The sequence below is a fragment of the Prinia subflava genome, chromosome 3 (assembly GCF_021018805.1).
Source record: "Prinia subflava isolate CZ2003 ecotype Zambia chromosome 3, Cam_Psub_1.2, whole genome shotgun sequence".
In the NCBI taxonomy this organism is placed as follows: domain Eukaryota; kingdom Metazoa; phylum Chordata; class Aves; order Passeriformes; family Cisticolidae; genus Prinia; species Prinia subflava.
Window position 1 is genome coordinate 92774416 of NC_086249.1, and position 12078 is coordinate 92786493.

General features: G+C 36.9%; 1 protein-coding gene across 3 annotated transcripts in view; it reads right to left on the minus strand.

Moving 5' to 3' along the window:
• The window catches only part of RPS6KA3 (ribosomal protein S6 kinase A3), a 74798-nt gene that overhangs the window by 38835 nt on the left and 23885 nt on the right, over nt 1-12078 (minus strand). For all 3 annotated transcript variants that reach the window (XM_063392927.1, XM_063392926.1, XM_063392925.1), the window contains one exon: nt 1525-1641. In XM_063392927.1, the coding sequence (XP_063248997.1) occupies nt 1525-1641 (117 nt within the window). The remainder of the gene's footprint in view (nt 1-1524; nt 1642-12078) is intronic.

A 12078-nucleotide genomic window follows, 5' to 3' on the forward strand; every position in this document is an offset into this window, starting at 1 on the left:
AATACCCTTAACACAAAACTAATTCCAGCAGAGACAAATTTTAGAATTTAGAAAACATTTAGAAATGAAAAAAAATTAAAAAACCCAACTGTCACATGTTTTCTGGCTATGGACATATACAGAGACGTGGTACACGAGGAAACATGTTCTATGAAACCAGTTAGATGTCTGGTTTTGTGCCCAATTTTCACTTATGTTAACATCCCTTGCATTACCCAGACACTACCAGATCATCATTAAGAGACCTTGAAAGGCATGCAGATTTACTTTTTTTAAACTAAATGGAAAACATTAAAATCTACACTAATTATTAGAACAAAATGATTTATGGATTTTTTTAATTATTAATGATTTTTGCATAAAGGCTAAGACAACTGAGGATAAGACTGGCATTTTTGCAGAAATTTGAGTTAGCACTTAAAACACACATTCCCTCTTATTCCTCCCATTAAAGCACTGAATTTAGTATTATCAATAAAAGTGATTGCCAAAATGATCACTTATTAGCTTACTTTTCCTTGCCCTTGAATGATTCACTTCTCATGATCTGAAGATTTCCAAATAAAAACCTGGTTATGATTCTGGATTAAATCAAATCTTTGGAATCAGGTTTCCCAGTGAGCTCTTACTAGTATGAGTACAAAATTATATAGTTTCTAAGGTTTCCTACATTTCCAAACTTAACTGGAACAATAATGTGACTAACAGTATCTTACTACCACCAAAAGAGAATTGGACCCGTTTTTCTAATTTTCCTTCATATCTAAGGTGGACTTTTTACATGCTAGAGTTTAACATTACATTCACAACTGCAATTAAGGCTGAAAATGGATGTGTAGGCTCTGCTGTCTTGCCTTACATATTCTGTTCAGTCTTGATGATCTGTCTTGCCATGTGAACCTAATGTTTTGTTTTCAAGTTGGATTTGGACAACTAAAAGTATAAAAAATTTATGCTTAGTGAGATCTCAGTACTCACGAAATGCTAGAAACGTTACGTCCTTAACAGATGTTCAGATAAGTATCAAGGTACATTGCACCTTAACCAAATTATGACAGATAATGAACATGACTGGGGTGTATCACATTTACTTCATTAGCCATTACTGCCTAAAATTTGTTCATTACAGCTGCAACATGCCACAAAAACCAGCTTCTGTACTGCTGATGTCCCACCATTAGCAAGCAACAATACTTATCAAAAAACCCTTTCAACCCTCACCATCTCAAACAGAGAAGAGTAATTAGAGAAGAATAACATTGTATTTTAACAGTAAATAGCCAATTATTTCACATCAAGCCATTTTTTCTACTGAACTTTGAAATCCACGTATCATGCTAACATGCAAAAAAAATTACTGCTTTAAAAAGATCTGCCACAATTACAGTGCCTAGAAAAAAAAGAAAGCAGTTTTCACCTGCAGCACTGCCTTAATGCAAAATTGTGACTGTTCTAAATATTTCACAACCAACTTTCAATGCTATATTCCCGAATAATTTGCTCCACAAGAGTTCAGTTACCAACCTTTCCAAAGGATCCTTGTCCTAGTACTTTCAGAAGTTCAAACTGTGAAGGGTCTGCTTTCTCATGTCCTTCCTTTACATGGTGAGTTATTGCAATTTCTTTGATACTTCCTTCTTCCTGGCAGAGGAAAACGGAGGAATAAATTTAGATTAATGGTTTACAAATATTTACAAAAGTTGAAAAATTCATGATGTTGAAAAATACCAGTGCCACTGAACCCAATGAACTAGACAATGCCAAATATAGCCAAAAAACCACTCAGCAATGCTATTTGCATAATTAAGACAGACAGCATTAGTTCAGTAACAATGTAGCTTGAATTTTTAGAGATGCTCCAGGATCCAGAAAATAACAGAGCTGACAGAAGTCAGCAATTCCCAAGCTTTTTCTCTTAGGCTCATGTTATAAAATTCGTATTTCTGTTTCAGGTTCACAACCAATTAATGGAAACCAACCTTCTTAAGAATTTAGTCATCTGAAAGCACACCTAGAGGGCATCAAATGGACCAGATGTCTTTGGAAAGCCCTCCTTTTTAACACTTGATTGAGGACCACTATGCTGCAGCAAGGCTAATGCTCACTTTTAAAGACAGCATGAGACTCAAGACATTTCCACACAAAGCAACACTCTCCACCCCCCTTCAGCAGCAGGCTCCATCAGTGCCCACTGATGAAATTCTGTTGAAGAAAGTATTCTGCCTTTCTTCTCAAGCACAGTCTACCCTATAAAAGCTGCCTGGTCTTCATCCTTTCCCTTTTTGTGAGAAACTGGTCACCAGAAAGCTCTAAGCAGCAATGAATCTTATCTTCTTGTGCTGTGCACTTAACTCTGTGTTTTCTGCACTGAATTTGAAAATCCCCTAAAAAGTGGCACTCCTTGCCACATAAAGAAAGAATTTCAGAGCTTATCAGCATCAAGTAAGTAAAAAACCTGCATTCTTAATGTCATCTGAAGATCTCTTTAGGCATTACATGCAATCCAATCTACTGTAAGTTAACACACAATTGACTCTTAGTTAACATGCAGAAACAATATACTATCTATAGTTTTAACTTCTTGTTCATTCCCTATTTCTTCTATGATTTATAGAGAATAAAATAAATCTGAGAATACTTCTCATCTATTTAATGAGGAACTCTTAGACCCGTTTCACAGAATTGCAGACTGGTTGACATTGAAAATGACCTCTGGAGATCATTTTGTCTAACTCTAAACCCTCTCCTCAAGCAGGGTCACCTGGAGCCAGCTGCTCACGACCTGAATGTCTCTATGGGTGGTGACAACCTCCCTGTGGAGCCTGTGCCAGGGCTCAGCCAGCCTGACAGTGAAAATGTGTTTCCTGATGTTCAGACAGAAACTCCTGAATTTCCTTTTTTGCCCATTGCCTCTGGTCCTGACACTGGGCAGCACTGACAAAATCTCCCTGTGCCCTCCTTTCAGGTTGGTCAAACATCATTTCACCACTGTGAATCCATGCTGAATAGCCCCAGCTCCTCCATGTATACAGAAATGCTTAGTTTCTCCACGCTTTTCCTGGGGATTAAGGCATGGCTGCCCAACCTGTAGTTCCCTGGATCCTCCTTCTTGCCCTTTTTGAAGATAGGGATTGACGTTTGCTTTCCTTCAGTCTTCAGTCATCTCTCCCAGTCACAATAATTAGAAAACAATCAAGAGTGGCCTCACAATGACAGCTGCCAGGTCCCTCAGTGCTCACGTGCATCCCATCAGGGCCCAGAGACTTGGGTACAGCCTGTCTGCTTAAGTATTCTCTAACCCATCCAGTGGCAGGACCTGAGGAAATTGTCTGAAGCTGTGTCAGAGGAGGTTTAGGTTCAATATTAGGAGAAGGTTCTTCATCCAGAGGGTGGTTGGGCACTGGAACAGCTCGCCAGGGAAGGGGTCACAGCACACAGCCTGACAGAGTTCAAGAAGCATTTGAAGTCACAGTGTGACTCTGGGTGATGGTGCTGTACAACACCAGGAGCTGAACCTCAATGATCTTGATGAGTCCCTTTGACCTCAGGATATTCTATGCTTTTCCTCTAAGAGTATGTCTTTTTTCCTCCAGTCTTACCCTTCATCTGTATGCACCAAGATGTGCACTAATTAGTTATTATGATAGTTTAGTAGAGGCAGAGTTCTAAAATTGTGTTTCTGAAGAGCTAATTTGTAAGTTTTTAAACCATTCTTCATAACTGATGTGTATGAATTAGTGCTGAAAGTATCTTTTTGCATCTGATCATTTCAGTACACGATATAACTGCAAAGCAACTGTCCGGCCAGGCCAGCATATTCCAACACATGCTTCTCCCCAGACTGATTCTTCTTCTTCAAAAGATTTTTTTTTTCAAAAGATTACCAAGCTGGAAATGAGCTGCACATAAGAAATCCTGAGAGTGTGTGTGACAGTCTGTATATATTAAAAAACTCCAGCAAATGATTTGGAATAATGCACAGAACATGCTGGCAACTTTTAAATTCAGAAAGTGAAAAAAAGATACTTGAATGTGAAGAATATAGTTTCAAGAACAGTTTTGGAACACTCAAGACAAATCCAAGATGTCTTCTAAGTTTAGGTGCCTGTTTCCATTTTAAGACAGCCAAAATTTTATATCTGTGTGCACCCAGGCATGCTGAGTACTCTACCTAATAATCTGAACTTCTGTATTTTCAGGAGAAAATGCTACCATCATTGACTCCCAGCCGAATATTGAGGAGTCTGAAAGAAATATTGTTTCCTTTTACTTGTCAAAGGAATAAATTGCTGGTGGACATTCTTAATTTTAACTTTTATATTAGCATGTGGTCAGTTGGATTACATACTACTTAAACCACCCACTGAATCTTAGAGAACCCCAAGGGAGGAACAGAACAGCTCAGCAAAACAGACTGCCAAGTACACATTACTTCAGATACTTTGATCCATTTCTGCTTAACTGTTTTATCTATTTGCTCACTGGCAATCTTGGGAAAGTCCAAAACATGTAAAACAGAACATTCTCAAATCTTTTTCGTCTAATGCCTTCAGGGATGCAAAGCAATCAGATGGACATAAGGACATGGACATGTTGGAGCAAGTCCAGAGGAGGGCCATGAAGGTGGTAAGAGGACTGGAGCACCTTCCCTATGAAGACAGGCTGAGAAAGCTGGGGCTGTTCAGCCTAGAGGAGAGCAGTTTGCATGGAGACCCCATAGCAACCTTCCAGTATCTGAGGGGGGCTACAGGGAAGCCAGAGGGGGATCCTTCATCAAGAACTGCAGTGATAGGACAGTAATGAGTACAAACTGAAAGAAGGGAAATTTAGCTTAAGTATTAGGAAGAAACTCTTTACTGTGAGGATGGTGAGATACTGGAATAGGTTGCCCAGGTAGGCTGCAGATGCCCCAAACCTGGCAGTGTTCAAAGCCAGGCTGGATAAGGCCTTGAGCAATCTGATCTAGTGGGAGGTGTCCCCGTCCGGGACAAGAAGGTTAGAATTAGCTGACCTTTACAGTCCCTTCCAACCCAAACCCTTCCATGATTCTATATTGCTTTAAAAGCATTACAAAACTCAACAAGAAAAAGAAAAGAAGAAAACATATAACCTTGCTCTCTATACACAAACAAAAATTATTATTTTTGAATGTGTTGCAATTATTATGCAACCAACTTTCCAGTGGTTATTTTGAGCACCCTCTAAAAAACAAAACAAACTCCAAACCAGCACTTCACATTCCTGATACCAAGAGAATATTCTCAGACTTCGCATTTTCTCAGGGCTCAGTTACTCTTCGGTCCATAAAAGGCAGACCTAATAGAACTATGCTTTAAACAAAAAGGAACTCAAATGATACCCAAATTCAGTCTGTCGGTAGCACTTGTTTGGGAGCAAGATTTATGATGAGCAGTTGCCCACAAATTTGTAGTTTCCTTTTCTGACCTAACTGCTGAATGTTTGTTATTTTAATCTAAACAGTGTTCTGCAAATGCAGTTAAAAAGACAAAAGCTAAGCCTTTTACAGAAACACAAATTACATGCAGAGGTAATCAAGCCTCACAATCCACCTGAATTAAAATACAAGTCTTACACACTGTAGAAAGATACCTCTATTCTCAAACAACTGCACTAATTACATCAGATGATAGCTGTCATCTTGCAGTAAACTGGAAAAGAAGCCAGCCATTCCATCTGGTACTGAATCGTTTGATCATTCCCTGGTACTTGGCAAAAACATTTGTCCCATGTGATGAATTGAAAATAAATGAGATGCTGGAATACTTGGGTCCTCTCTCCTTTCTTCCATTCCTTGACGATTTTCACACAAGCACAGACAGTAACTCCCCAGCTGCAATGGTGGGCTCTTCCAGTTACAACTATACCCTGCTGCCTACATTTTACTTCTGTTACTCATAAGCTTGGAAAGCTCCCTTTCTCAAGTGTTATACTGCAGCAGGGCCCAAATAAAAGTCTCAAGAAAGGATTTCCTCTTCTAGGGGCACAGTTCTCTCAAAGCCTTCTTCACACTAGAAAGTTACACTGCCACAGAAAGCCATTAAAAAAAACCCCAACAAAACAAAACCTAAAACAACCATGTGAGTCAACTTTTAGGTGGTTGCTACTGGCTGAAACTAAATACAGAATACAAGGTAACAAACAGAAGGTAACATTACTCAGAGTTTCTTTAATAATGCAATAGTATTAAACTGGCCTAGAAAGCAGTGAGTGACAAACAAGTTTAGGTATGAGTTTTAAAATGCTATATTCCAGAATAATTCCTGTACTGATATAGTCTGCAAGTCAGAACCATTCTGGGCACTATCTCTGCGTAAGAAAGCTTATAGTAATATACCTGTCCATGTACAAGAACACATACATACACATAGGAAAGAACACCAAATGGACCCTATGGCACAGACAAATAAAATTTGAAAGAAAAAACCTACGGAATAAAGGGGGATTCTGCAACCCCAAGGGCAACTCATTTTTATTTCAGGTAATCAGCTGCAAATTGGAATACGAAACATGCTTGCAAGTGGAACAAGAAAAGCACCTTCTAGGTAAGCAGTGAAAAACTATTTAATAATTATCAGACTGTAAAAATAATAGCCTAATCATGTTGTTGGGAAAACACTCCAATATTTTAGGTATTTAAAGAACATTAAACACTCATTTTGCTTTGAGTAATTGAATTTACGTGAATTTCCTTTACCTTCACTTTTTAATTCAAGAGTAAATTAACTCTGCTGCAACATAAAATACTTGTATTTGTTTCTGAGGTCTTATTACAGGAAGAACAGAATATGTATTAAAAGAAAACCAGACTTTGAATCCAAAGGAAGTAGAAACAGAGTCTCACTAGGTACATATTTCTCAGTCATAATGAAAAAGCCCAGAAAAGCAAGAGAAAAACATGACTTTATCTATACATAGACTCTTCTGCAATTTACCCTTCCGAATTCTGAATTTTCAGAAGGAGACCTGAAAACTGCTGTGTGAAGAAGTGGCCCATGCAGAGCTGGATGGCACAAGCTCATCAGAGCAGAACAAGCTGTGTGTTACCTGCAGACCTTTCTCTGGGCAGTATTCTCCAGGGACAGCTAAAAAGCTGGTCTAGGACTGCTAAACTGGACTCTGAACTGGTATTTAGGAGAACTACCAGTAAAACCCACTATATCATTGCGACACTTGTTAAGTGTTTAAATAGCACCTCAAAAAATTGAATTCTTACTCCATAAATTTTATATAAAAAGGACAGAGAAACAATTAACTAAAGAGTAAAATAATTTTTAAAAATATATATGTGTATGCTGCAATACTGGCAAAATAATTCACAAATGAATACTCTGAATCACCTAAATAGGCAGCACAGGATCAGATCTGTGCTCTTACTCATAGTGGGAAGAGGAAAGTCATTTACAATAAGGAATATTAGCACATTCAAACTCCGTAGGAGTCTCACTGCACCTAAAATTCTCAATCTCAGCTTCCCGAAAAAAATGTATAAGCAAAATGTGAACATGTATGATAACAAGTGCTTGGCAAAGAAATTTCAAATTACTGGGACAGAAATAGGAAATTCACCAAGAATTTACTCTTAAAGAGGTATAATAACTAGATGTGAATTAACATAAACAGAACATCAAAGAATGTTCTGTTTAAGTTACGTAGGGAATGTGTTACTTAGGAAAGGTATTTATGGAAGACAGATTTCTCCTTTTCTAGATACTTGAAATTATGGGAGTATGAGTAGAAATATTTAATAGAAATATTTTAAATACTTAAATCTTAATGACAGCATATTTTAGATAACAGTTATTAAAAGAGCAATTAGTTCATCAGCTTCACAATGAGTGACAAAGACGAGTATATAGTTTTCTATATACTAAAAGTAAAAATTAAAATTACGATATGCATAAATTACTCCAAAGGAAAAAAGCAGCAGCTACCTAAAAAAAGTAAAGTTTTAGAGCAAAAATAATAACGGACCAGTGTATTTAAATTGCTCCTACTCACAGACAACATTTAAGGGGTGTAAAGTCATGAAGTGACATAGAATTTGAAAGATAAGGAAAAAAAAGTACAGGGAAACATTTACACCTTAAGACATTCAAACATTAAAGTCAATAGCATGAGACTCTAAGAGTAAACTGGACCCATCCTGAACAGAAAGACTGACTGCAGTCTCTGCTGTCAGCTTCAGTGAAATTAAACTAAATTGTTGACCAAAAGCAAGACAGACAAGGATAACAAAGACAGGCAAGCACAACAAGATTTGGGGTTGGAAGGGTCCAGGAAGATTTTATTTGATTATAATAGTGTGAAACTGAAAAAAAAAAAAAAAAGAAAGAGAGAAAGAGAGAGAATAACAAGAAATCTGACAGGTTTCATTTTTTTATCATACCAAGAGAAAAGATAGGTATGTGCAGTACATGCCACGAGTACCTATAAATTAAGGCATTTTGAAAGAACATTCTATTTATTTTTAATATGTTGAAACACTCTGAAAGGATTGGTATCACTTTTTGGATTACTCTGAGGCGCATTATTGTGGAAAATGGATGTTCTTATTTGATGACAAAAAAGGAGTAACAGCAGCTAAAGTCTAAACAAAATAAATGACTTCTTCACCATGCCCAAGTTGCACCTGGAACAAATTCAGAGACAGATTTCTGAGAAAGTTCTCTTTATGAAAGGTTGATCTAGAAAATCCCTGAAGTCATTATTACGAGGGACATGTGATGATTAACTACCCTATCTTGAGTCCTTTGCATCAGGAAGGGGATATTAAAGATAACACACAACATCCGCATGCTGTTACAAGAAGGGAGTCACAGAACTGTGTGCAAAACAAGCCTGGCTGCATGTTCACTTTCCCACAAAATGAACATTATCCAGATGAAGGCGAAAATCTCCTCAGAAGTGCAGTGAATTTCAGCTGGCAGATGACTAACTACTGATCAAAAAACTTCCTCTCTGCACACTCGCTGGCTATACAAAACATAGCATGAAATACAACACCAAGCTGTAACATCAGAATAAAAGGTTTCATGGTTGAAAACAATAAAAGGCCACATACCAATCCCTTCTGCATCTACCAGAGATGGAAGTTATGAAATAAAGGACATAAAAAATTAACAAGGACAAAACATTAACCTCACACTAATTTTAAATAAAACCTCTGAATTTTAAAACACAATTCCCGGACAGAGAGAAACCTGCAAATCTTTGCATTTAGAACTGAGAAAAAACTTGACTATCAGTAGGACTTTTAAATAAACTGCCATTTTCCAATAGGAAGCACACATGACTAGGACAGATGTGGCTATACATACTCGAGTTTGTCAGAACCCAGAGGCAGGGAAACCTGACACATGCAACAAATCCTTGGATTGGTCCAGTAATCATAAAACTTCTTCCCAGACATCAAACATTGTTGACATGCTAACCAAAAACTGTAAAAATGCAGTTAAGGCTTTGACTTAAGGTAAGCATTAGATAAGAAGATTAACCAATTTTAACCTCAATAAATAATTAAAACCTTTTTAATAGCTAAGCCATCTTAAGCAACTGTTGGAGAAATTAAACACTGATAATCCTGGTTCCAGCATTACCCAGGTTTCACCTTTACTTGTTAATTCTGTACTGGTCTTAACAGTGTAAAGAAGGTACAGAACAGAACCATCTTTGACATATAGTTACTTACAGACATAAGTCTTAGTTATGATTTAATTTGCTCCTTAAGAATTTTTTCAAGTTTTTCACTGTATTTTTCCAGCTCCTGTTCTTGTAAAGTCCTCCCTGAATTTTTTATTTTTACTGTTTGATTGTTCATGTTATTTTGGAAGCCTCTGCATCCCCGATTTATGCTGCACATAGAGCAGCAGCCCCACGCTTCCAGCCACAATCCTCCTGCCTCGACCTGCAGCTGTGAGGGACCAAGCACGGGGCTGTGTTCAGGGGTACTCAGAGTCCTTCCAAGAGTCACTGCCTGACAAAATCAAGTTACTCCCCCAAACTGTGCAAGATCTTTTTCTTAATACACCATTCAGCATTTAACTGTGCCAATATTGTGACTTTAATACTTCTTTTAAATAGACCCTGTTAATACATTAGAAAGTGTTGGTGGGATCCAATCAGAATCTCTTTAGGGAACTATTTAATGAATGTTTTCTGTTTAAAATCACATATTACAGTATTTTTTGTATGTATCTTATATGGGGATAATTTACACATGAGAAACAGCCAGAATCACCACAAAGACAGATCCCAGTTTTGGAACTTCAACTTCTACAGTCAGGAATTAGATGAAAAAAAAATTCTTTTGATAGCTTTAATCATAACAATTAAGTCAAAACCATATTTCCTAAACTGGTGAACACCTTCCCCAAACAGCTGTTTTTCAAGATAAGACCTATATTGGTGTATTAGTCCTAAAATCAGTGTATGCTGTTGATCATACAATTTTCAAAAAAGCAAATCCAATTAATAAAGATTGAATTGCAATCTTATTTTTCTCTTGAAAAATGTGCAGCAGCAAAGGTACTGCTTTTATCGTGTTTCATTAGTTAGTATTGATTATGTAGCAACATAGATTTTTCCATTTTCATTACGGAAGTAGCAGCTTTGTTTTCACCCCTCTCAATCTCTTTTCAGGAATGTTTTGCTTCCTTTTGACAAATGCACTTTCCTGAAGCATGTGTACATTCAGCACAAGCAAAGATAAGGCTGAAACCAGAAAAATGGATTCCCCAGCAATTTACTAAACACTGCTCCAACAATGGTTACAGGTTGCCTTTTACTGCTTTGTTAGCCTTCACTTTACTGCTAAGAGCTCGCTGGACATGGCTGTGTTTGGCAAAATATTTGTCTATCACAGGCATCATAATGTTGATCCCCATAATCAAATAAACCATTTCTGAAGTATTGACTATGATATTCAACCTTGGTGCTGAAGTTACATAATGCAGTTATGTTCTGTAAGGACAGTAAGCTTATTGGATATCAAGTGATTTTAAAAGGATGACTCAGTGTTGGCACAGTTCCCCAGCTCATATACAGAATTTCCTTTTCCTCCCCTCCCTTGAGTCAGGAAGTCTCCTAGATGCATTTTTACTTTCCCAGCTTGTTATGAACACAGGATTTTCAACATTATCTGCAGAAATGAAACCTCCTTTTGAGCTAAACTTTTTGAAGTAATTAAGAGCCAACAAACTGAAACCCAATGACTTTTACCTCTTGTATTAGAGCTTATAGAAATCTTCAGTAAGGTAAAAATGTGAGTTAAAAATGTGAAGAGTGCACCAGTCTAGGTATTTTTAAATATCTGAGACACATTTTATACACATTCATACATTCTATATTTTTTATACTCCTACCATCAAATTCAAAACTACCTTAAAAATAAAACTCACAGTCCAACAAGTACTTCACAATCTCCCATTACTTTGGTGAGCAGTGTTAGTGAGCTACATAATGGACTAAAAGCCATTTCTTGTATCTGTGACTAATATTCAATTTGAGTCACTTAACACAACTAGTCACTACTTATATGCTCATACACAAACAATTGTTCTAAAAAGCTGCTTAAAAATCCTGCTTCTGAAGTAGCAATAATTCCAATACAACAAAAAGCAAAGCAGTACCACACATCAAATGAAGTCAAGCTGATCTAAGGATATTCTGTCTATGTAGTCTGTTTTACACTACTACCAAAGAAAAGCAAGAGTAGAGCAGAAGTTCTAAATGTGGACATCTGAAGTCAGAAATACAGGCTTTCACAATTTGTCTTTGCTTTTTTTGAAAAGATGGAAAAATCTGTAATTTCAACTAACATCATATCACTTGTTGCAGACAGTATCTATTGTTTTATCTGATATAAAATAAGATTTCCTAAAAGAAAACTCTCTTTGTGAATTTTTAGTTTCAGGTCTGGGCTTTTTTTGAAATTCTTAAATTAAGTCCCTCAGAGAAAAACAATTTGTAGAGATAACGAACTAAAATTGTATTTATGTATTAATTCCTTACTCTCTTTCTACTCTTTTTCATTTCTGGCTTTTTCTCCAACAATTTTGA